The sequence below is a fragment of the Aethalodelphis obliquidens genome, unplaced genomic scaffold (assembly GCF_003676395.1).
Source record: "Aethalodelphis obliquidens isolate GAN/ISIS:26980383/991018 unplaced genomic scaffold, ASM367639v1 scaffold65, whole genome shotgun sequence".
Lineage (NCBI taxonomy): Eukaryota > Metazoa > Chordata > Mammalia > Artiodactyla > Delphinidae > Aethalodelphis > Aethalodelphis obliquidens.
Window position 1 is genome coordinate 3,956,768 of NW_020838009.1, and position 24,397 is coordinate 3,981,164.

At 51.1% G+C, this 24,397-nt stretch overlaps 1 protein-coding gene across 1 annotated transcript in view; it reads left to right on the forward strand.

Annotated features, from left to right (window-relative positions):
- The window catches only part of ENTREP2 (endosomal transmembrane epsin interactor 2), a 364,454-nt gene that overhangs the window by 324,619 nt on the left and 15,438 nt on the right, over positions 1-24,397 (forward strand). The window contains exons 5-8 of the mRNA XM_027089095.1: positions 5,042-5,149; positions 13,584-13,744; positions 14,287-14,422; positions 20,923-20,998. Coding sequence (XP_026944896.1) covers positions 5,042-5,149; positions 13,584-13,744; positions 14,287-14,422; positions 20,923-20,998 — 481 coding nt within the window. The remainder of the gene's footprint in view (positions 1-5,041; positions 5,150-13,583; positions 13,745-14,286; positions 14,423-20,922; positions 20,999-24,397) is intronic.

Below are 24,397 nucleotides of genomic sequence, written 5' to 3' on the forward strand. Positions count from 1 at the left end.
ACACACACACACACACACACACACACACACACACACACACACACACACACACACACACACACACACACACACACACACTGATCATATGACCAAGAGTTTTTGCAGAATCTTGATGTAAGACTCTGAAAAAAAACATTATTTCAAGGTGATGGTAAATTTTTCTGGCGTGTGGTTGGAAATTTGGAAATTAAGCCTGTTATTTCCTTCTAGTCTAAACTGAAAATTTAGAAAAGAATAATGAAATATCCCATACGTTTTTCAAACATATATTTACCAGACCCCTATTTTGATGAGATCGTCTACTGTAAAGAATAGCAGAAGACTGGTCTCTGCTCTTGTTGAAGAGGGAAACATGCTGTCAGGAATTGTGCAGGGTCTGAGATTATACTTGCTTTCAAGCTAACAAACTAGCCTGTTAGAATTTGCTGCACCTGTTAGAATTTGCTGCTACTTCTCTGGCAGAAGACATGAGACTCCCAGTTCAGAGACAAAGGACTTTCTCACTCATGGCAAAAGCAGTGGCGAGAGCTTCATGCTGTGTCAGTTCTTCATGCCCCTCAAGTCTCAGGGAAAGATACAAAGGCCCCTCATGGATGCCCGCACATGTGGTGGGCATTACAGAAAGGCAACACTGAGCCTGGAGAATCTGCTGCCTTTGTAGTGAGCCTCCACTTTGTCCAGTGGACATGTTACCTCCTTCCTCCAGGATGCCTGTTGCAAACTCAACCCCAGGAAGTGGTCTGGGTGAAGAGTGATCAGGGCATACCCAAGTTCTTGACTTGGCCTTTCCCACCTTGGACAGAGAAGATAATGACAGGCGTGGTTTCTTTCGTCAGTCTCTGCACCACATCCACTGACCTTTCCTAACATCCTGTTTTTCCATACTGAACTCCAGTTGTTGCCATGAAAGACTCCCTAAGATAGTGATTACTGTGTCAAGTAATTGGGAAGCTTCCAGAGGATAATTCTGATAAAGCCCAACCCCATCCCTTGTAATTATAACACATGTACAGTTATTGTTAGCCATGGGTTTCATCGCTTATTTTTTACGCTATGAGCCTTTCCTCATCTTCCTTCATTATACCTTGCCTGATAACAGTCTCCTCTGGAATCTCTGTTTTATTCAAAGAAACAAAAACATGTTAAAAAAAAAAACTGGTGAATTAGCTAATAGTAATGAATATAAGACCCTTTGTCCTCTGGACAATAATATTTTCAACAAACAGGGGAATCAAAATCCTAAATTTTGTGTTTCTTAATGCGTAATTTCTCCTGGCTGTCACCTTTTTCTGTTGTGTTGTTAATATTCGGAATTTACTCGTCTTGGAGAGAATTTTTAAAGAATTTATCATTCGTAGGTTTCCCTAAGTATCTCCTTTTGTTTTTGTTTTATACTTGATTCGTTATAGACATGATTTCCTTAATTGTATTTGAGGAAGTATGCAGAGTGACCAGCAGCAAAACTCAGGATACACTATGCAAGACCCACCTTGTCCTCACGCTTGCCATTTTGAATGACCTTGTAAAGAGATTTCATAGAACTTGGATTTCAGTGCTTGCCCATCAAAGGGCAGAGGTAAAGGCATTATTTAAGCCAGAAAGAGAATTCTGAAGAAACACATAGACACAATTCCAGGTGTGTAGTCATCTAGCAGAAAGCCATGCATTTAAACAGCTAGAAGAAGAAAAAAAGAAGTCTTTTTGGTGTGTGATTCCAGTGAATATGCTCCGTGAGACATAAAGCAGTGTTTGCCTCATGACGCTTATTCAAACAAAAGGTTATGATTTGTGTTTATTTTTTGTTAGTAGTTTTACTTGGTTGCAAATGAGACTATATTCAAAATTAATGTTACTTTCAGAGGGGCATTCACTTCAACGGTCAGCACCAACTGTGTCCCAGGTTCTGCAAAAGGTCTCTATCATTTGTGAAAACGGGTTGCGTTATCTCTTTCCCAACAGCAAACATCTTCAGAAGTATCCCATTGCCTACAAAATAAAATCCAAACACCATAGCCTCTTCCCAACCCCATCTGTGCCTGCCGTTTCCCACAGTTGAGCTCCCATCCTACTCCGTCTTTAGCAACTTCGTAGAGGACACTTGAGGTGGCCCTAAGAATGTTACAGAGGATACTTAGATGAGCCTAAGAGCCACCAAGAGCTTCTGGTCAAGACAGAGTTACAGGGACTGGATTTAAACGCCCACCTGAAACAAGAACAGCAACAAAAACCTGACAAAATACGAAGACATTGAACATCAGACAGTGAAGGACAGTGATCCTTGAAATATGGTCAGCCGATGAGGGGAGAGTCTCCAGGGGACAGTGCAGGATGGGGAACTCAGGGGGATCCCTGCAGACTCCCTGAGTTGAGCTGACAGAGCTGAGGGTCTGAGGGAGACCAAGGACAGAATACTGGAGGGGAGAGAACCCTGGGATCTTCAGAGGGGCCCCCTGGAGTATTCAGTTGAATGCTGATTAGCCGACGCACATGAAGAAACTATTTGAGTCTGAGAAAGGGGTTAGAGGTTACAGTGTCCAGTACTCAGATTTGAGAGTAGCAACTCTTCCCACATTTGTTCAGGGTTCTCAGAACACTCTGACCTCAGGAGTGGAGAATAATTAGCCCTTAGCTGAGACTTGCTTCAGTTCCACCTAACAAATCTCCAAAACATGACTCTGTTCTCTGTATTCACATTTGCATGGTAGGTTAACTTTGTCCTCTGTAATATTATCATAATCACACCCTTTCTGGCTATCTTACAGGCAGTCTTGAGAACAAATGAGCAGGTTCTGAGGAAGGGGGTTGGGCAAAGCCTTCTGTAGTCACAGCAGCCTACAGAAGATTGGGGAACTTTCTTAAAGGGTGCTATTGATTAGAACACATGGGTTCAAGTATCCATGAGCAAGACCTGTGCATGCTCCCAGACTAGACCATCATTTGAAACATTCACAGTGCATGTACAATTCATGTTAACGAGGAAATACAATGAGTATGTCCCACCTCGTCTTGAGGATTTGTCAACCGCTTGATTAGAAAATTGAAACTAACCTCATTAATACCATGGTCTTTCTGGTGAAAGATCCATTTTTCCTAATAATTTTTGGAGTATTTACAGTATTTTCTGCATTTACCGTGTGAGTAGCGTATGAGTATGTATATTGAAGGACATATAATTATTCTAAATGTTTGGTCATTTTTGTGAATCGTGGTTATTTTTTTTTTCTGTTTCTGGCATGGATTTGACAGTAAATTATCTAAAGAAGAATGAATTGTATTTGGATAGTTAAAATGCTATGAGTGAACCCTCTGAGAGCATAAGACAAAGATATCTCATCTCGGCGTCTTATTCGTCTTATTCTTATTCATGATACTTGAAATTCTAGCTAGTGCTAATAGGCAAGAAAAGGAAATGAAAGGCATACAAATTGGGAAGGAAGAAATTAAGCATGGAAGAAAATCCCGAGGTCACAGGATACTAGATAAATACAAATATTGATACAAACCACATTTCTGTATTCTAGCAATGAATATGTAGAGATCAAAATGAAAAACATAAAAATAAACCTTAATCTAAACCTCACACCTTATTCAAAAATTAACTCAAAATGAATCACAGATTTAAATGTAAAACGTAAAACTATAAAAGCTTAAAAAAAAAGAGAGAGAAAATCACCACGATCTAGGGCTAGATAAAGATAAGTTGCAGACTGGGAGAAAATATTTGCAAACCACATATCTGACAACGGACTAGAATCTAGAATGCACAAAGAGCTCTCAACACTCAGTTAAAAAAGAAAAAAAGGCAAACAGTCCAGCTAGAAAATGGGAAAAGTTATGAGCAGAGGATACCAACGAGGATAAGCAGATAGCACGTGAGCACTTGAAAAGATCATTAGCTGTGAGGGAAATGAAAATTAAAACCACAATGCTATATCATTACACACCTATCAGAATCGCTAAAATAAAATAGTGATATCAAATTCTGGCACGGGGTCAGAGAAACTGGATCGTTCATACATTGCTGGTAGGAATGTAAAATGTTTCAGCCGCTCTGGAAAACAATTAGGAAGTTTCTTATGAAACTAAACATTCAGTTACCATATGACCCAGCAATTGTACTTTTGGACATTTATCCCAGCGAAATAAAAACTCATGTTCACCCACAGACCTGTGCACAAATGCTCCTGGGCTTTATTTGTAATAGCCCCAGACTGAAAACAGCCCAGTTATTTATCAGCTGGAGAATGAACAAACATGGAACTCAGCAATAAAAAGGGATGAACGATTGATACATGCAGCAACTTGGATGAATCTTGAGGGAATTATGCTGAGTGAAAATAGCCAGTTCTGAAAAGTTACATGCTTTATGATTCCAGTTGTATACCAGTCTTGAAATGACAAAATTATAAAAATGGAGACCAGACTAGTGGTTGACAGGGGTCTGGAAAGGGAGATTGAGTGGGGAACAGGGAGAGAGAGGTGAGTGTGTCTATAAAAGGGCAACACGGGCAGGGAGGGTGGATCCTTGTGGTGATGGAAACGTTCTCTGTCTTGACTGTATCATTGTCAGTCATGGTTATGATATCATGCTATAGTTTTATAAGATGCTACCATGGGGGAAACTGAGGGAAGGGTATCCAGGATCTCTCTATGATTTCTTATAACTGCAAGTGAATCTACAGTTATCTCAAGAAAAGAAGTTTAAAAAACTTGGAATTCTTATCAAAATTTTCAGTTACACTTTATAACTGACAAAGATTGCCCACCTACTCAAATGTTGGCAATTTGAAGATTTTCTTAGACAGTGACTACCTAATAATTATCAAAATTGTAAACTACGTCACTTAGTATCTAAGAGTAATTTGATCAACCATGTAGAAACCAAGAATAAACAAATGTGTCTATAAAAGGCCAGTTTTGATGATGAAAAAAGAAACCCACAATTGAACATCCTCATCCCGGACCTTGACGGCAATGCCGGGGAGCCTGCCGTCTGCGTTGCCAAGATGACGCTGATGTCCTCCCGCATCTTTTCCCACAGGAACTGCTCTTCAGCGTGTGTGCCCTCAACGTCCTGTCCACCATCGTGTGTGCGCTGGCCACAGCCATGTGCTGCATGCAGATGGTCTCCGCTGACGTCCTGCAGATGGTGAGTGGCCCCCCTTCCTCCCCAGCACACTCAAAATGGCAGGCTCCAGCCCCTCCTCCCCAGCCAGTTTGAGACCAATGTATCATGGGCACCGCTGGCTTCCATCCAGAAGCCCCGACAGCGCGTGGGGCTTGGAGATCCTTGGAGGTCACTCCATTCTGCCCTCTGGAAGACAAAACGCACACATTTGTTGCCACTGATGTATTTATTTGAGGTGTTGTTGGAGCTCCTTGTTGACAGGGTCCAGCTACCATCATGTGCCTCTAGATAGCCCCTGGTTTGTGTCCCTGAGTAATTTTAGCAACAGTCCTGTAGCCTGAGATGTCCTCTAGGCCCGGCACCTCCAGAGCAAGGCTCTATTCAGAATTCACTTTTAATAAAGGAAGATTCGGGGCTTCCCTGGTGGCACAGTGGTTAAGAGTCCGCCTGCCGATGCAGGGGACACGGGTTCGTGCCCCGGTCCGGGAAGATCCCACATGCCGCAGAGTGGCTGGGCCCGTGAGCCATGGCTGCTGAGCCTGCGTGTCCAGAGCCTGTGCTCTGCAATGGGAGAGGCCACAACAGTGAGAGGCCCGCGTACCGCAAAAAATAAAAAAAAAAATAAAGGAAGATTGTTTAGAAGATGAGTTCTTCTCAAACTGAAAAACTGCTCCTCTGTGCTTTGCAGATTTGCTAATTAACCCTGAGCTCAAAATCCAGTGACAGGTCACTGGCCAGCCATCATTAGAACCCTGGCCAGGGTCTTAGAGAAGAGGAAGCGCTGGTCCCCATGGGAGTGATGAGGCCAAGAGCAGAGGTCACACACTTATTAATACATGCTCAATAAATAATGACGGCTCTTCGTTATTTGTGTGAGTGGAACACAGCCCACTGCTCACTACGTTACCACTAAAGTCAGCAAATAAAGGGAAAGTGATGGGAAGACATTGCTGTTCATGCTAAGGGTAGGAACCCTGCCCTCCCTCTTCCCCGTGGCCCCTCCAAGACCTGCCCTGCCTCCCCTCCCCAATGTTTTAAGCATCTCGTGAAAAAAAAAGGCCAGTTTTTCTTATAGGAGCCTGTGTGCTTTGTTGTTTCTCACCCACCCCGTGGCAGTGCATCAGTGCGTCCAGGTGCAGGGCCAGAGAGCATCATTACCCAGGCGTTAAAAATTCATGGGCTCTGATCGTGTGCAGCCTCGTTCTCCCCGTGTACATCCACACAGCTGTCACAGCCGGGCCGACCTTTCCGAGAGGCGGCAGTCTTCTGAAAGATACCTCATTAAGCGGTTCTTCAGCAGCGATGAACCTCAGGCCTTGCTCGCTGAGGCCTCAGGCTGGCGATTCTCTCCAGCGTGTCGTGTAATGGAAGGTTAAGTACTGTGGGGCTCCGGTCGCCTCAGCTGATTTTACTCTCGATCTGGAAATATCACACCAATTTGGCCAAACTCACAGAACCACGGGGCTGGAAATGCTGAAGGTTTGTTATTCCCTAGGTTTTCAGAATTAAAATGCAAATTACCAACTAAGTAAGAAGAAAGCGTGTCGTAGCTAAGATAGTGTATGTGGTGAAACGTAACGTGCAGGCCATTGTCAGTCCTCTGTGTAGAAAGTGAGCGGCCTGGCATCCTGGGTCTGAGGTCAGCTACATCTGGGTCGGGGTCCCACGGCTTTTACCTACGAACCTCCCTGAACCTCGTTTTTCTCACTCAGGAGGGGCCCTGTTTAAATATCTGGTGAGAACTCAGATGTGAACTATTTTGATTCTTAAATACGTGGAGGGAATACGTCCCGGTTTGTGATCGGGACATCGCGGCTGTGACCGTAAAGGCGGTGGTCCTCGGTGTACTTTGTCAACCAGATGTAAAGTATGGCTGCAATTACAGCAGCTGCCGTTAGAACCCCTGGCTGTTTCATGGCTAAGTATCATACTCGGTGAGTAAGTTTACTTCAGACCCTTGGCTTGGAAATAGAAATCGATGAGTTCGCTGCTGGTGTGTTTTCTTCTCCTTTTGTGACCACGGACTGTGGAACAGACCAAGCTTTACTCTCCTCAGAAGGCCGGTTACCCCACTGACCTGCAGAGCCACCGGGGAGCCCGTGACTATGGCGCCCGTGGGACCAGCACCTGACCTTGGGCACATCACCACCCATTTGTCCCGGTTTCCTCTGCTCTAAGTAAGACTGTTTACATCCTACTGTCCTCATAGGGCCACTGAGAGGATGACTTAGATAATGTGTCAATGGGCTTTGTAAAAGCATGGTGGCCACATGGAGGTTGGCTGTTACCACATGGGTCAGGGGCTGGGCCAGCCTGCCCACACGTGCTGTGTCCTTGGAGAAGTGGGACAGCCCAAGGGGGTCATGGTTACGCCCTGACGGATGGGGCTGGGAGCTACGTTATCCCTGAGGATGGCTCAGAAGCTCTTTTTAATTTTTTTACAAGTCTTTTTCTCCCCCAGCTTTATTGAGATATAGTTGACTTTAGTTTTCTTACTTCATATTGTTAAACTCTTTAATTAAAGAAGTAACATAGGGGGCTTCCCTGGTGGTGCAGTGGTTGAGAGTCTGCCTGCCGATGCAGGGGACGCGGGTTCGTGCCCCGGTCTGGGAGGATCCCACATGCCGCGGAGCGGCAAGTCCCGTGAGCCATGGCCGCTGAGCCTGCGCGTCCGGAGCCTGTGCTCCGCAACGGGAGAGGCCACAGCAGTGAGAGGCCTGCGTGCCGCAAGAAAAAAAAAAAAAAGTAACATAGGATCATTGAAACAAATAAAATATAGAGGTATATAAAGAAAAAGTTGATCATCTCCCCTCCCCCACTGCATTCTCCTGAGAACAATTTGCAGTGAATCTTCCCTTTGTTTCTTGATTTCTTAGGACTTATAGAAACATATGAACATAGTCTATCTTCCTTTTTTCCTCCCTCCCTCCTTTTCTCTATCTTTCTCTCCTTCCTTCCCTTTCTTCCTTCATTTATTCCTTCTCTTTTTGCCAAAATGGGATCACACCACGTATGTTACTCTACAACTTAATCTTATAACCTGAAACAATCATGGCCATCCAGCTAAGTCAACAGAAAGAGAGATGTTTGAATATCTGCAGTGGTCCATGAGATGGAAGTCACGTCAGTTATTTGGCCATTTCTCTATCTGAGTTGCTACTTGTTTTTGATTTGGGTTCTGTTTCTGCCTCTGCAAATGGTTCTCCTTGTACATACAGTTATAACTCTCTCTTTTTTTTTTTTTTTTTGCGGTACGCGGGCCTCTCACTGTTGTGGCCTCTCCCGTTGCGGAGCCCAGGCTCCGGACGCACAGGCTCAGTGGCCATGGCTCACGGGCCCAGCCTCTCCATGGCATGTGGGATCTTCCCGGACCGGGGCACAAACCCACGTCCCCTGCATCGGCAGGCGGACTCTCAACCACTGCGCCACCAGGGAAGCCCCAGTATAACTCTCTTGACCAACCTGTGCTGACGTGACTGGGGCTGGGATAAAACCTGAAAAAAATCGAAGGGGTGTCTACATACACATTGCTTCCCAAGTACCTTGAAGTTCAGGCTCTGCTGTAAAAACACAGAACTGGAAAGTCAGAGAATGTCTTACGGGTGTAGTTTATGCAGGAAGAACCACGGGGCACCCTTCAGCAGACTGCGACTCATAGCAAAGGCCTTAGCCCACGTGGAAGGAACCCATAATTTTATTCTTATTTTTGTGGACCAGCATTTTGGGATGATTAAGAGTTTGGGGAGAATTCATATAATGAATGCATATCTACGTGAGATGCAAATTGTTACGTCTATTGTCAGACTTTATCAAGCTGAATTCCTCTAATGTGTTTGGAAATAGTGGCAAAAGACCATCTGATGATAAAATTCAGTGTATTGATACAGTTTAGTGGAGAAAGCATTTACCTCCCAAGTGTCTATAATCTCGTATTTTTAGTTTTATTTCCTAAGTGTAATCTCAGTTTTCCATGAAACTATTCTCCTCCCCACTTACTTTCTTGCCAACCACCTGGCCTCGGGGACGTGGTCTGCTATTACCTGCATCTCCATTTCGCACACACTGGTTAACTTCATCTTTTATTACAGTCATCTATGTTTTCCACTCATCCTACACCTTGTAAAGCAGAGCTGCTTCAGAAGCTGCAGGCAGGGTACCGTGGCCGTCACAGACACGCTACTGTGGGCTTGCCCACGGAGCTCGGAATGGGTGCTGGCCGGACAGGCAGGGATGTAGTGCCCCCTGGGAGCCCGCAGATCACTCAAGTTCACCTGTATCTTCCCCTCTCCAGTTCTCCCCACTGAGGCCGGCCCTCCTCTGACCCACAGTGACCTTCCTTGAGGTCTGGGTTCAGCAGGAAGGTCTCTGAGTCATAGGTGCTACTTAACCCTCTCAGATCAGGACCAATAATGGGTGTCTGCTTGACCTAAAAAGCCAGCCACAGCAGACAATCATAAAAATGATACATACCATGAACATTTTATTTTGGCCTTAAACATGCAAATGAGCATTTGTCCCCCAGTCTTGGCTTGGGACCATGATCTTCTCTTTGATTATGGGTCTCTTTGGTGTATCAGGTTGTGTTTACTGCATCAAGTTCATGGAACTCGCAGCCTCCATGATTTCCAAATTTAGTTCCTTTGGATTGGATATTTTACGATTCTCCTCCACCCTGTTGTGACTGCCTGGCCGGGACCTACCTTAGCAGCAATTCCTGCTTAGCTATCGAGTCTTTCCAAAGCCTTCAACTCGGTTTTCACGGAACAAGCAAGTTTTCCCATCTGCATTCATAATTCCATTGCAAATTACAGTAGTAACTAAAACTGGTCTGAACCTGTTTGAGGAGGCAGCCGTGCTCCTCCAAGGGTGGCAGGACCAGAGAGCAACAGGGTGACCGGGACGGGCATCACTCCAGGGTCCGGAGCACAGGGGGAGAGCTCCAGCTCACCAGCAAGAGGTCCATTCAGAAAACTTTTACTGTGGCAATAATCCTGCTCTTTCTCCCAAGGATAGCACGTGCCTAAGATGGGTCCTACCTTCCAGAACAAACCCCTGAGGATGGGCTTCTCCCCGGCAGGGTCTAAAATGCAGACTCCTCTTTTATGGAAGATGAGGGTTGGGCGATGATGCCCACGCCAGGTGTGTGAACACCGCAACCAGGTACCAACCTCACTTCGCTCACCAGGCACAGGTGTACCTTTGTCACCACACGGACCAACCAGGGCTCTTACAGGTGGCCCAGGGCAAGCACAACCCCCTGGGAAAGAAGGGATGCTTCAGGGCGCATTTCCTCCCCAGCGCACCCAGATGCAGGCTTGGCTCTGTGCCTGGCCATCACCCTGCAGATGAGGGGCTGAGGAGGGTGCGGGTGGGCAGCAAGCATTTCTGTGGGTCCTGAAGGATGACCAGGAGGTTGCTGGGTGAGAGGAGGCGGGATCTGGGGAGAGAGAACAGCCTGAGTTTGGTACTTGGGGTTGGTTCCAATGGCAGATGGAGGAATTTGGGGCATCAGCAGGTTAGTGGGTGAAGAAGCTGGAAACTAGGTGGGATTCAGGGAGCAGAGGTCTCGTAAAAGAGTTTTTAAAGGGAGTGACCTCATCACATTGGATTAAACGTAGCTTTTTAAAAATATTATTATTTAATTAATTTATTTATTTGCTTGGTTGTGCTGGGTCTTAGTTGCGGCTCGTGGGCTCCTTAGTTGTGTCATGCGAACTCTTAGTTGCGGCATGCATGTGGGATCTAGTTCCCTGAGCAGGGATCAAACCTGGGCCCCCTGCACTGGGAACATGGAATCTTAACCACTGCGCCACCAGGGAAGCCCCTAAACAAAGCTTTTTAAAGCAGAACAGGAGGAAGAAGACCAAGGCAGAGAGATGATTTAGATGCTTCCGCAAGGAGGAGATAACCTGGGGGCTGCCAGGAGGTGGCAGTGAGGAGGCGGGTGTTCACCTGTGGAACGGATGCTTATAGAGCACCTGCTGGGCCCTCGGCACCAGACCCCATGATGGACCCCATGGCCGGGGCGCAGGAGAGAAAAGGAGCTCGACATAGCTCATGCGGGGAGCTGGTTAGCCGGGGGTGAAAGGCAGAGGAGCAAGGAGGGCCTGGAGGTTACACAGAGACAACAGCAGAAGCTCTGCCACCCTTAGAGCTGGAGGACATAGGGGCAGGAGCAGTGACAGGAAGCCCCCTCCCTGCCGCCTCTTCACCGGGTTCCCCCTCGCGTCCCCGTTGGCAGAATCTAACAGGATGCCAGCTGCAAGGGAGCCTGGGACCGCAGAGTGCAGACCTTCAACACCCCTGTCTCAGAGCAGAGTCCAGAGCTGGCGACCCTGGGCTCCCATACAGACGCTGCCTCGTCAGACAGATATTGAGTGGTGTCAAGGGAGATGTCGGTGTGACTCGCGGGCCTCCGGCTGTGGAAGCCCAGGAGCCGGGGTAAATGCTGCTGAGTCTGACACGCTTCCACGAAGATAGGCCGATGCCCCACCCCCCGGAAAGGCCATTGGAGTTCAGGGCAGAAACGGAGACGGTCGTTTAGACTTTAAAAAGCCTCCCTTGTGCGACTGCATTGACTCATTTAAACCTGCTAATAGGATTGCCTGGGCCTCCTCACCTCTCGCGTTCCTGGTGGGATTGGATCTTCCACAGAAACGCGCTTTGGCTGTTGCATTTCACACTTGAGTATGTTATTGATTTTTCTAATTTCTGATGAGGCTAATTCAAAATCTTCCCCCGTGAGACCTCCAGGACCTTTGGCTTCATGCTGGCTGCTCAGCTTCCTGCAGTAGCCGCAGGGCGAGCAGCTTTCCAAAGTCAAGGCTGGCAGACATGTCCACCCCGCCCTTGGCCATGGATGTACCCCTATCTCAGACCGCTAAACATACAAACCGTGGGTCACACCAGCTGGAGGGGCAAGGACCGTGCTGTGTGTGGAGGAGGCAGGTGTCACACGTTTAGACGTGCCCCCCACCCACCCCCACTTCTTTCTGCATTAGTCTAGAGCTTGCTGATTTCATAGCACTGGACTGTATTCAGAATCGCGACCTCACCCGTACTTGTCCAGAAATGTTCCACCACCGCACCCGCTGCTGCCACGAGGCACTTCCTACCACACGGCTTCAGTAGAGCTGCTGCCCAGCTCCAGCACCCTCGCGGGCTCCCCAGTGCCCCCAGAATTAGGAAGTAACTTCTAGAGCCTTACCGAAATTTGCTCTCCGTAAACACATCTTCCACTAGCTCACCTGTTCTTCTTGAGCTCGGAGCCCCTTCTGTGAGCCCACTCATTGAAATCCTCTTCCTCTTTCAGGCCCATTCAGATATCATCTTTTACATTAACCCTTTGTGGATCTCTGCAGGTTCCTGCAGAGCTTGGAGAGCTCACTGTTTCCTCGTGGAACTGTCCTTGCTTGGCCATGGACAGTTGACTCTGGGTCCTTGCTCTCACCCACCCCTTGCCGCCCCCCATGCAGTGGGAGGTCCCAGAGCATAGTGTTCAGTAGCCTGGGGTCTGTCCACAGCTGGAGGCACTCTTGGGGAGGTGTCCCCTGGACCTGGAGCCTGCCTCGGCTACCTCCACCCCACAGGTCATCTCTGGAGAGCAGTGGCCCATGGAAGGAGCAGCAGGTATTGGGTGGTGCCTCCCAAGAACAAAAATGGAAAATGAGGCAGAGACAGCTTCATTTTAAGTGATGTGACCTCACATTGCTCAAGCAGCCTCTGTGTTTTGAGGTTGCCCCCCAGAATGTTCTAGAGCTCATGAAGGATTCTTTTCCCTCAGAGCAGTGTTTTTCCAAAGTGTGTGAATTCCCTAGAACTGCCAAATAGTGATGGATACTGTGTGTCCAAAGGGGCCCATCACAAAATATTTGAAGAATGTTCCATGAATGGGCTAAACAATTTAACGGATTTTTTCGGTGCAGGCCTTCTCAGGGCCTTGAACACACTCATAATGCACATGACAGGGCCCCAAGGAGGGAGTACCAAAGTGGCTTTGCCCAAGTTTATTTCACTGTAGGGGTTGGGGAGGGCGTGGGAGGGCCATCCTGAGAGTCTGGTGTTTTCTCAGGAACTCACTCCAGGAAGTGCTGTCTTCAGCCCTGGGGGGCAGGCACCCCTCTGACCACAAGCTCTTCATCAGAGGAGACAGGTTTAGTGGCAGCAACAGAACCTAACTTCCCGGACTGTGCTTTGCCTCAGAAGACAGGCATCTGCGTAGCAGTGTGGGAACCGAACATGCTGAGGCTCCGGAGCAGGGGGTGTGATCCTCCGGAGCTGCCGTTTTAAATGTGTGTTTAGCCGTCACGGTTTGACGGACGGGTTTAAGTACCTGAGTTCCAAGTGCATCATTAAAGCCTCTGCACAGTTACCTTCGTTAGACATAACGAAGACCTATGTCATAACGTTAGAGCCACCGCAGCCGTCCTGATCTCGGAACCTCTCTGTTTTGCAGTTCCTTCCACAAAGGGCGCCTTCCGTCAGCCCGGCCTGCATGACCCCGCATGGCACTGTCCTCCACCAGACCCTGGATTTTGATGAGTTTGTGCCTCCACTGCCCCCTCCGCCCTATTATCCCCCGGAGTACACCTGCACGCCCACCACTGAGGCCCACAGGTGGGTCTTCCCTGGGGACACCTCCCTGAGCTATGCTGGGGCCCAAGGATGGGAGGCCGTCACTGGGGGAGGGGAGGTGCTCCTTGTCAGGGAAGGTGAGCAGAGGGGGAGGCGAATGAAGGCCTGTTGGATCAGACAGCAGAGCCCGGGGAGGTGGGAGGGCTCAGAGCCCCGTGCGTTTCCGGTGGCCTCACTGCAGGGCATCAGAGAAGAAACCCAGCCAGGCAGGAGCAGCCCTGTTCCACTCTTCACAAAACACAATACTGCTGTCGGTTTATGGTCATTTAATAGAACATGTCACATTTAGTTAAAGATTGAATCAGCTGTACGATGGTTTTAATTGTCATGGAAAAGGCCATAGAGTTTACTGAAAGTGTCAGTTTCCAGCAAAAAACAAAAGTGAGGACTGCCTGATGAATGAGGCTTTTATTTCACGAACACGAGCATTCCAGGCGGGGAATCGGTCTGATCGCTTTGAGGGAAACGGGACGGGTCCGGGCTCCTTACCCAAGGAGTGATGTTCCGCGGTTCTGCCTTTCCAGGGGCCTCCACCTGGACTTTGCTTCCTCCCCATTCGGCACTTTGTACCGCGTCACCATCAACAGCCCCGGCCTGCTCTACCCCGCCGAGCTCCCGCCGCCCTACGAGGCCGTGGTGGGCCCGACCCCCACCAGCCAGGTGAGCCCGACCCCGACAGGCCAGTTCCCCGTTCCCGGTCCTGCTGCCTGCGCTGGCGTCTCCCTCAGCCTTTCAGCAAAGCTGTGGGACGCTGGTCGTCTTAGCCCGGTCGTGGGGGAGCAGAGGCAGCAGGTGCAGCGAGCAGATCCTGCAGAGGTGGCAGCCAGGCGGGGCTTCCAACCCTACGTCTGTGCTGACTTTCCTTGCCTCCCCTCAGATGTGCTGGGGACACAGTGCAGAAAGACTGGGCCCAGGCTCTGACCCGTGGGCAGAGGCCCCCCGGGGTGGGGTTGGGCCATGGTCTGAGTATGCAGGGGTCTCTGGGCTGTTTCAGCTACAGGCCACTGTCAAAGTCATCCGGACACCTGAGAGAGCTCGTCTGGATTCCTGGTCTTGTCAGAGGCCTGGCAGCTACAGCCAGGGAGGTGCCTGATCCCAGCGGGCAGGCATTCGGGACATGCGGCCTCAGTTTCCTCATCTGTGAAATGGGGTCATGATAGTACCAAGCACATCGGATGGAACAGGATGTTTGTAATGGACAGGACTGGGCACGTGGCAGGGTCTGACTCAGCAAAAGCCACGTGCCCTTTCTTGGTATTATTATCCTCGCCCTCGTCATTGTCATTGCTGAATATCGAGGGGCACCAGCCAGGGCAGAGAGATGTGAGCACCGGGAAAGGCCATATGGTGCCCAAGTGCAGACGGAGTGGTAGGGCCATGCGGGTGTCCCCCAGGGCACCATAGGGGTTGGGGCGTGGTGGGCAGCCATCAAGGGGGCAGGGGCACCAGGACGGGGCTGCAGCCACTCCTGGGCCCTGCGCATCCGTCAGAGGAGACACACACAGACCCGGAGCACCAGGGGCACGCTGTGATGTCTCAGCGGCCACGGAGCTGCCCTGACACGTGTCCCCACCGGGAGCCCCTCGCCTGGAGGCGGTGCAGGCCCCAACCTCGCACTGTCGCCCTGTGAGAAGGTGCCCGCGGTGAGCTGGCCGGGCGGCAGGGCCCATCCGTTCCCGCCACCCCCTGAGTATCAGCCCTCGGGTCCCCTGTGCTGGGCTCAGCGTTCAGGGGATGCGACCAGAGACAGTGCCGTCCACAAGGCGATCGAGTCCTGCAGGCCAGTGGCTGTGTGACGGGAAGGGACGAGGCTCGACAGACTCTCCTCGGGGTCCTGGGGAGGGACTGCTCAGCAGCCCCTAGCCCCGGCCAGCCACCCAGCCCACCCTGGCCCAGGCAGAGGCTCCTGACACCCCGGGGCCTCCCTCCAGGCCTGCTCCCACCGAGAGGTCCTGAGGCTCTCCAGGCCCCCACGGCAGAGGGACTCGGCTGGGACTCCTGGCTGTTTTCCCGTTCACGGGAGAAACAGAGGCATGGGGCTGTGAGGAAGGAGGCAGTGGTGTGACCATGACTGTCATCTCTAGACTTATAATAACTGAAATTCTCTGGAATTTTTCCCTTTAAAGCGGAGCAAAGCATTCTGCCTTCCTGGAGTGGGTTTATTTTTCTCTTCATGATAAAAACAGTTCAAATCAATATTGTCAACGGAAACCGCTTGTTGTGATAACGGTCAGAGCCCTGAGTGGAGCCCCGGGTGCTGCAGGGCCCTGGGCAGGGATGCTGGTCCCTGCGTGTGTCCAGGGACCCTGGGAGATGAAGCCTCGGCTTGTGGGCGGCAGGACGCAGGTCAGGGAGGAGGGGCAGGGATGTTGCTGGGGAGGGAGCAGCTCCTGCAGAGGCTCTGAGGGAGGGGTGAGCATGAGGTGGGGGGCCGACCCACCCGCTGGGCCTCACTGGGTGCCAGGGTCATCAGAACATCCAAGCAAGTGTCCACGGCTGCTAGGATCTGAGGTCGGGGCCTTAGAGAGCTCATGGTTCGCTGCAAAGATGGTCATGGAAGCCCTGGAGACCTGGACAGGTTGAGGCCCTAGGAGAGGGCATGGGGTGGGGTCCCGGAAAGCCTGGACTCAGAAACCAGTGGTCAGGGAGGAAGGCATGGGTCAAATGCTGCCCAGAGGCTGTGAGGGACTGAGCCCTGTCCACCTGGCTCACCTTTCGAGAGGCTGCCAGTGACTTTGGCAGGAGCAGCTGCTGGGGATGGGTGGGGCGGGGCGGGGTGGGGGGGGCATGGTAGGATCAGATGGCGTCAGGGAGCGGAGGGGATGGGATGTGAGGAGGGGAAGCAAGGGTGTGGGGACCACTGTTTCTAGCCTCCAGTGGGCATCCCGACTCCCTGGAGGGCTTGTCAATCAAATGCAGATGGCCGGGCACACCTCCAGGGCTCCGGAGTTCAGGGTCAGGGGGCTGCTGAGAATCTGCATGGCTACCAAAGTCCCCACTGCGGCTGCTCCAAGGACACCTTTGGGGCCTGGAGTAAATCGCTCTGGCAAGATGCTCGATGAAGAGGCTGGATAGGAGGTAGTTAGAGGGGGTGGGTGGGAATAGAGTGGGAGGGGTTACCATGGGGATATGCCAGGGCTGGAGGGCGGAGCTGTCTCCCCAGGGCCAGGGGAGAGAGGTCCCTGGAAGGCAGGAAGGCAGGAGGGGACTGAACCAGGTGCAGACGGGCCGCTCACCCTGTAACCAGCAGGGGCACCGAGCAGGGCGGCCAGGGGCCTGGAAACCCCAGGAAGCCCACAAGGCTGTGTGACTCTCCTCGGCCACCTTGGGGGCGGGAGGAGCCCTGCCGCCTCCCCCTCTGCACGGCGACCCTGCCTTTTGCCCTCACAGAGCCGCAGGCTCCAGCCTGCCTCTCCTTCGTCCCTGTGAGCTGTTACTCTATGTCCAGAAGAGAGGAACCGTGCGTGATTCACGGGTCTGTGTGCGCCACCCTGTGGCGAGTGGCGGAGCTGGAGCCGGCGAGATACCCCATGATGCTCCCGGCCTCGCCGGGCCTCCAAGGACCCGGCGTGCTGGGAAGCAGCCTCTGGTTTGGGCGTGACATCTGATGCACCCCCGACACGTGCACCTAGTGTTTATCACTATTTTACTCTTTTTTTCTGAAGAATAGACTATATCAGAGGATGATAATACTGTTTCTAAGACCCACGTGACCTCACTTTCCAAAAGAATGGGGAATTCTCTAAATGGAGATTTCTTTCAAAAGATTTTGGGGAGGAACTTTTGAAGGGCAAAGGCCTGTCTCACATTAGCTTGCGTTGGCTCAGAAACCGCCAGCTTACAAGCCCCTGCATGAATGTTATCCCCGGGAGGACGTGGCGCCCTTTCCTGGGCTGCCCACCTGGCTGGTAGCACTTGTGATTAATGGGCTGCCACAGGCACCCCCCCCCCCGCCCCCCGCCGCCACCAGCACCGAGGAGGCAGCTGCACCTCGTCAGCTGATTCTCTCTGACCCCGTGGGCTGACAGCACTTTTCAATTCCACAGACACCCCCCAGGGAGTCTGGGAGTCCAGGATCCCATCCCGCCCACGCAGGGGAGGCTGCACCTGCCAGCTCCTCCCTCCCCCAGTCCCCCGACGGGACAGCCACGAGCAGCCATCTTACAGCAGGACCCCCCCACCCCCGCTCCCTGGGCCAGGAGGAGGTAATTACCCCCTTGTTAGGACAAACGCATATGAATGGCCTATTTGCACTTGTTTGGACGCCCGCCCCCTTGGAAAGCAAGCAGAGGCTGTGCAGGTCTGTACGCGGCCGAGACCGCTCATCTGGACAGATTTTTCATTTGGGAAGAAAAGCCCCCCCTTGAGCCAGCACGTTCGTTTTGACCCGCGTGTTTCAGCCACATTCAGGTTCCGTTCTGACTTGGGTTGCGATGCGTTCTCTTTCCCGTGGCCTGAGATTGTGGCTTTGGGGCCAGATTGGAGGGAGGGAGTTTCTTTCCACAGCAGGGAAGTGGCTGAGAATTTGCCTAGTTGATGCCCCTGTGTGAATGACAGCGTGTGTTCTGGGGGCCCGGTGAGACTGTGCGCCAGTCCACGGGCTATAGGATCGGGAGACCAATGGGATTCGCTTCCTTGTGGTCACAGGACAGGGACCAGAGAATGGGCTTCTCTGGGGCTTCAGAGCAAGGACCAGCTGGGCCACCTTGCGTGGGACCAGGCGTGTGAACCAGGGAGGCTCATGGGGGCTTGAAGGGCAGGAAGGGGGTTCACAGAAATCATTTGGGTGCAGATTCCATGACCTGGGATGCCACACTATAGAGCTGCCTTTGAACAGTTGGGCGTTTGGGGTCGACGTGGCCCAGCAGTGCTTTAGGAATTTCGGTGGCAATATGGCAGGTGGGACGAGAAGTGGTGAGAAAGGCAATGGACGTGACAGAGGTGTGTCCAACCCCAAGTCCTCGAAGTTATTATTTATATTTTCGAATGAAATGACCTTTACATTTGAAAGTCTGTAAGTGAAGTAGCTTCGAAGATTGCCTTGGGACACGAGCCGAAAACCTTAGTGCACCTTTTCAGTGATGGCTGATAACAGCTTTTTGTAAACCTGGGACATAGCCAGCTGACCTCACCCAGGAGTGGCAAACTCATTACAGAAATAGCGCAGAATTTCCATATAGGACGTCTTCTGGCCCAAGTTCCTAGGAGAAAGGGAGATGAGGGGAACTTGGCTTATTTGCCTAAATGCCGATTGAGTTTTCAATTACGATAAGTGGTCAAAATAGTGCCTCTGGGAATAAATAAATGCAGGCGTTGGAGCGTCCACGTTCCGTTATACATGAGGCTTCTCCTCTCACAGCCCTGCGGGAGCTGTGTTATGAACCTTTATTGCTAAACTCGGATTTCAACTTCAATTCTATGCCGCAAATGCATCTCTTCCACTGCCTTTGTGTTTCATGGACAATGCCCTGTGAAGTGAGCGGCCTTGCTGCGGCAAGGTGGCCTTGGACATCAGGGGAGGCCACATTCTAATTCAGTGCTTGACACCCTGCTCGCTGGAGGTGATCAATTTCCTGCTCCCAGGAGCTGTTTCCTCTTGAAACCAAATTTGACCGGGCGCCAGAGGGAAGCCAGCGATGCTTCTGCAAAGTATGACACGCATCCAATTTCCTCCTGACCTTGTCTCGCTGTGTGTTTTATTTCTCTTGTTTTATGTATATTTCTTTATTACCAGAAGCTTTTTTTTCAGGACTGAAGTTGCCACCCACCCCTACAAAAAAGAAAAAGAGTCCAGTTGAGGGTTAGATACAGGAAGAGAGGTATGAAAGGAAACGAACCTCCGGGGCATGGTCCCTTTTTTTTGATTTGGCAGGAGATTCTTGACAGAGATTTTCCACACAGGGTATTGGTGTGGGGTGGTGTGAATTCTCCCATTCTATCCCCTCCCTGGCAGAGAGGGAGCGTTGAGTGCAGGACGGTATCACATACACGTGGGATCCAAGGGACCATCTGAGCAGCTTTCTGCTGCTCAGCGGCAGCCCAGCACCTGCTGCAACGCCAGCCCACTTGACAGAGGAGAGGTGGGCGCCATCAGCTACCCCATTGAAGGGGCAGGAGTCCAGGGAGGCAGAAATATAACTACTGAGCTGGAACCAGACCAGGCCGCAGGGGCCCGCCTCACCTTCCCTGGCCTCCCCCAGCTCATGATTGGCAAGCAGTTCTGAAATACCACAAGGGGCCAGAAATCGTGTTTTGAGATGGCACAGGGACACGTGCATACAGGGTTCATGGCCTTCAGGCGCACGGCCTGGGAGGGGCCGCTGTGCCCTAAAGCAGCAGTGGAACAGACGCGCTCGCGTGGGGCAGATCGAAGCCCGGCAAGCGGGGAGCAGACGTGCCCCATCCCTGACCAGCAGAGGAGGCTGGTGTCTCCCCTCACATTCCCGAGGCCTTTCTTCTCAGTCAAGAAGAAAGCTGCAAAAGTGTGATGATGGTCCAACCCCATTCGAGCTTCACGGCCAGCCTCCACCAGGAAGGGATGGCATGTGACTGGGCTCGGGGCCCCGCATTCTACCCGGCATAGGCCCCCTGTGCGGCTGGGACCCCGGCAGAGCTTAGGCAGGGAGGGCGGCCTTGGGAGCAGCCTCTTGATCCCACGTGCGGAAGGCAGAAGGGAGGGCAGGGCACATGCAGCTCTGGGGCGTCCAGAGCTCGTTCAGTGCCCACTTGTGTCCAAACTGCCGGCCCAAAGCATTGGGGTGCTATGAGTGTTGGTGTCGTGGGCTTACTCTTCAGGGAAGAGAGGAGGGGGTGGGAAGTGAGGGCAGGGGCTGTCCCACCTCCTCTGCTGACAGGGGGGACCCTGTGTGGCCTCCGCCAGCCCCAAATGGTGCCCGTAAGCGGAAGGTGAGTGGGCTCAGGGTGGGCCCTCGGGGACACACGGTTCTGATTGCAGAAGGTCGGAGGAAGGGGCTTTGGCCTTGGCAATGGCGTCTTCACCCTCCCACCCCCCGCCCCACACATTTAGGGGAGAAGATTGCAACCTGAGCACCTGTCTCTAGAAGACAAGCTCTAGGGTCAGCCTGCCGTTCTGGAGGCTGCTGTGATGTGCCCCACAGACAGCAGAGTACCCACGCGCGGCCTCCTCTTTCTTCCCATAGATTCCAAGTGGGGACCCGCAAGTGACTGAGCCCGGCTCCGGGGACCCAGACGCCACCGCGGGCTTCAGCACGCAAGGTAATCGTACCCTTTTCAGTCTTTGAAACACTAAATTGGTAGTTTTCCAGGCTGTGTCTCCTCCCTTTTCCTTCTCTTCCTCTGTAAGGGGGGGAATTTGCTGCAGCCTCTCCTGCTAAGTACATGGAAGGTTCCACTTGTCCTCCTTCCCTGCCCCCAGTGGTCAGAGCTGGGAGGCCTCCTGCTTTCCCTGGGGGCCTTTGTCCGCCTCCCCCAGCGCCCTTTCTCTCTCACTCGAGGAGTATGGATTTGAAGAAGAGTGCGACACAGTCTGCGATGGACCCTTTCCAGAGCAAAATCGTACCAGGCTGGGCTGGGCCAGGGGGGATCCCGAGCTGGGGGCTCCCTGCCCACTGGCTGCGGAGGGGGAGGCTGGTGGGCAGGGGCCTGAGGTTGTGTCCTGGAGGGCGTGGCAGGAAGAGTGTGAGAAGTGAGATCCCGAACACGGGGTGGGAGCCACAGGACAAACCTCGGGGTGGGGAAGGTGGCCCGAGGTGACAGGCAAGCAGACAACCTTGGCAGCAGGGGGAACAGATGGGTGGGTTGGGGGGGCGTCCCTGGGGAGCTTTCGTCTTGAGGTCCCCAGCAGGCTCGTGTGGGTGCATTTATTTGGAGACCAAAGTCAGCCACCTTGGGAGATGACTAAGCGTCCCAGAAAGGACCATGACCGTGGTGGCCCTCTGTGCTGCTGCCATCCCCACTTCAAGTAACGTCTAAGAGAAATAAGGAGGGGCCATCCTTCACGAGGCCACCTCTGAGCGGCAGGGGCCCCGGGTCGCTACAGTTGAACGTGGAAGTGACCTTGCCCTTCCCTTGGTGAGTCCAGGCAGCCGTCAGGAGCTTGTCTAAGAGGTGGCATCCAGTGACCACCTTTCCAGAGGCTACTCCAGGGCTCAGCGCCTTCTAAAGCTTGGGGTGGGGGGAGGGCCTGCAGCCGGGCCCTGCATTCCAGCCACGTGATTCCCACAAACCACCAGTTCTCCAGGAAAGCATGGTTAGAAAGGCCAGGCAGCATGGCGGCTCCAGGGCCCGTTTCTATCTGTGGCCTCGGGGCAGGTGGAGATGGACAGGGTGTCTGAGATGCCCCTCTGGAGGCATTCAGCAGGGCTGGGCCCTCCTCACTGCCTCACGACCCTGGGCAGCTAGCTGGGCTCCACCGAGAGATTCTGAGGGGCCAGCCCCGAGGGTAGGCAGGAACACACAAGAAGCTCTGGCAGGGGGCTTGCAGGCCAAGCAGGTAGTAACGGAATTTCTGTGTGGGGTGAGGTTGAGGTCAAGGTCATTCTTTTTGCCGGTATACGTCCAGTTGTTCCAGGCTGTTTCTTGCTTTTGTACCTTTGTCAAAAATCAGTCAAGCATAGTTGCATGGGTCTGCTTCTGGGTCCCTGTTCTGTTCTGTCCCATTGATCTGTGTGTCAGCCCCTCTGCCAATTCCACCCTGTCTTCATGGCTGTCGCTCTGTAATAAGCCTCAGTATCAGGAAAGGAATGCCTCCCACTTCATTCTTCTTTGTCAAGGTTGCAGCTACTGTAGGGCCTGTGCCTTTCCATATCCATTTTTGAATCAGCTCACCTGTATGTACAAAATACCTTGCTGGAAGCTTTTTTTTTTTTTTTAAGATACATCATTTTTTTCAATTTTTTAATACATCTTTATTGGAGTATAATTGCTTCACAATGCTGTGTTAGTTTCTGTTGTACAACAAAGTGAATCAGCCATATGCATACATATGTCCCCATATCCCCTCCCTTTTGAGCCTCCTTCCCACCCTCCCTGTCCCACCCCTCCAGGTGGTCACAAAGCACCGAGCTGATCTCCCTGTGCTGTGCTGCTTCCCACTAGCTAACTATTTCACATTTGGTGATGTATATATGTTGATGCTTCTCTCACTTTGTCCCAGCTTCCCCCTCCCCGCTCTGTGACCTCAAGTCCATCCTCTATGTCTGCGTCTTTATTCCTGCCCTGCCTCTAGGTTCATCAGTACCATTTTTTTCAGATTCCATATATATGTGTTAGCATACAGTATTTGTTTTCCTCTTTCTGACTTACTTCACTCTGTATCACAGACTCCAGGTCCATCCACCTCACTACAAATAACTCAATTTTGTTTCTTTTTATGGCTGAGTAATATTCCATTGTATATATGTGCCACATCTTCCTTATCCATTCATCTGTCGATGGACACTTAGGTTGCTTCCATGTCCTGGCTATTGTAAATAGAGCTGCAATGAACATTGTGGTACATGACTCTATGAATTATGGTTTTCTCAGGGTATATGCCCAGTAGTGGAATTGCTGGATCATGTGTAGTTCTATTTTTAGTTTTTTAAGGAATCTCCATACTGTTCTCCATAGTGGCTGTATCAATTTACATTCCCACCAACAGTGCAGGAGGGTTTCCTTTTCACCACACCCTCTCCAGCATTTGTTGTTTGTAGATTTTTTTTTTTTTTTTTTTGGCAGTACGTGGGCCTCTCACCGCCGTGGCCTCCCCCGCCACGGAGCACAGGCTCCGGACGCGCAGGCCCAGCGGCCATGGCCCACGGGCCCAGCCGCTCCGCGGCATGTGGGATCCTCCCGGATCGGGGCACGAACCCGTCCCCTGCATTGGCAGGCGGACTCCCAACAACTGCGCCACCAGGGAAGCCCCTGTTTGTAGATTTTTTGATAATGGCCATTCTGACCAGTGTGAGGCGATACCTCATTGTAGTTTTGATTTGCATTTCTCTAGTAATTAGTAACGTTGAGCATCTTTTCATGTGCCTCTTGGCCACCTGTATGTCTTCTTTGGAGAAATGTCTATTTAGGTCTTCTGCCCATTTTTTAATTGGGTTGTTTGTTTTTTTGATATTGAGCTCCATGAGCTGTTTGTATATTTTGGAGATTAATCCTTTGTCTGTTGTTTCATTTGCAAATACTTTCTCCCATTCTGAGGGTTGTCTTTTCGTCTTGTTTATGGTTTCCTTCGCTGTGCAAAAGCTTTTAAGTTTAATTACGTCCTATTTGTTTATTTTTGTTTTTGTTTTCATTACTCTAGGAGATGGGTCAAAAAGGATCTTGCTGTGATTTATGTCAAAGAGTGTTCTGCCTATGTTTTCCCCTAGGTTTATAGTATCTGATTTTACATTTAGGTCTTTAATCCATTTTGAGTTTATTTTTGTGTATGGTGTTAGGGAGTGTTCTAATTTCATTCTTTTACATGTAGCTGTTCAGTTTTCCCAGCACCACTTATTGAAGAGGCTGTCTTTTCTCCATTATATGTTCTTGCCCCCTTTGTTGTAAATTAGGTGACCATATGTGCGTGGGTTTATCTCTGGGCTTTCTCTCCTGTACCATTGATCTATATTTCTATTTTTGTGCCAGTACTGTACTGTCTTTTTTTTTTTTTTTTTTTTTTTT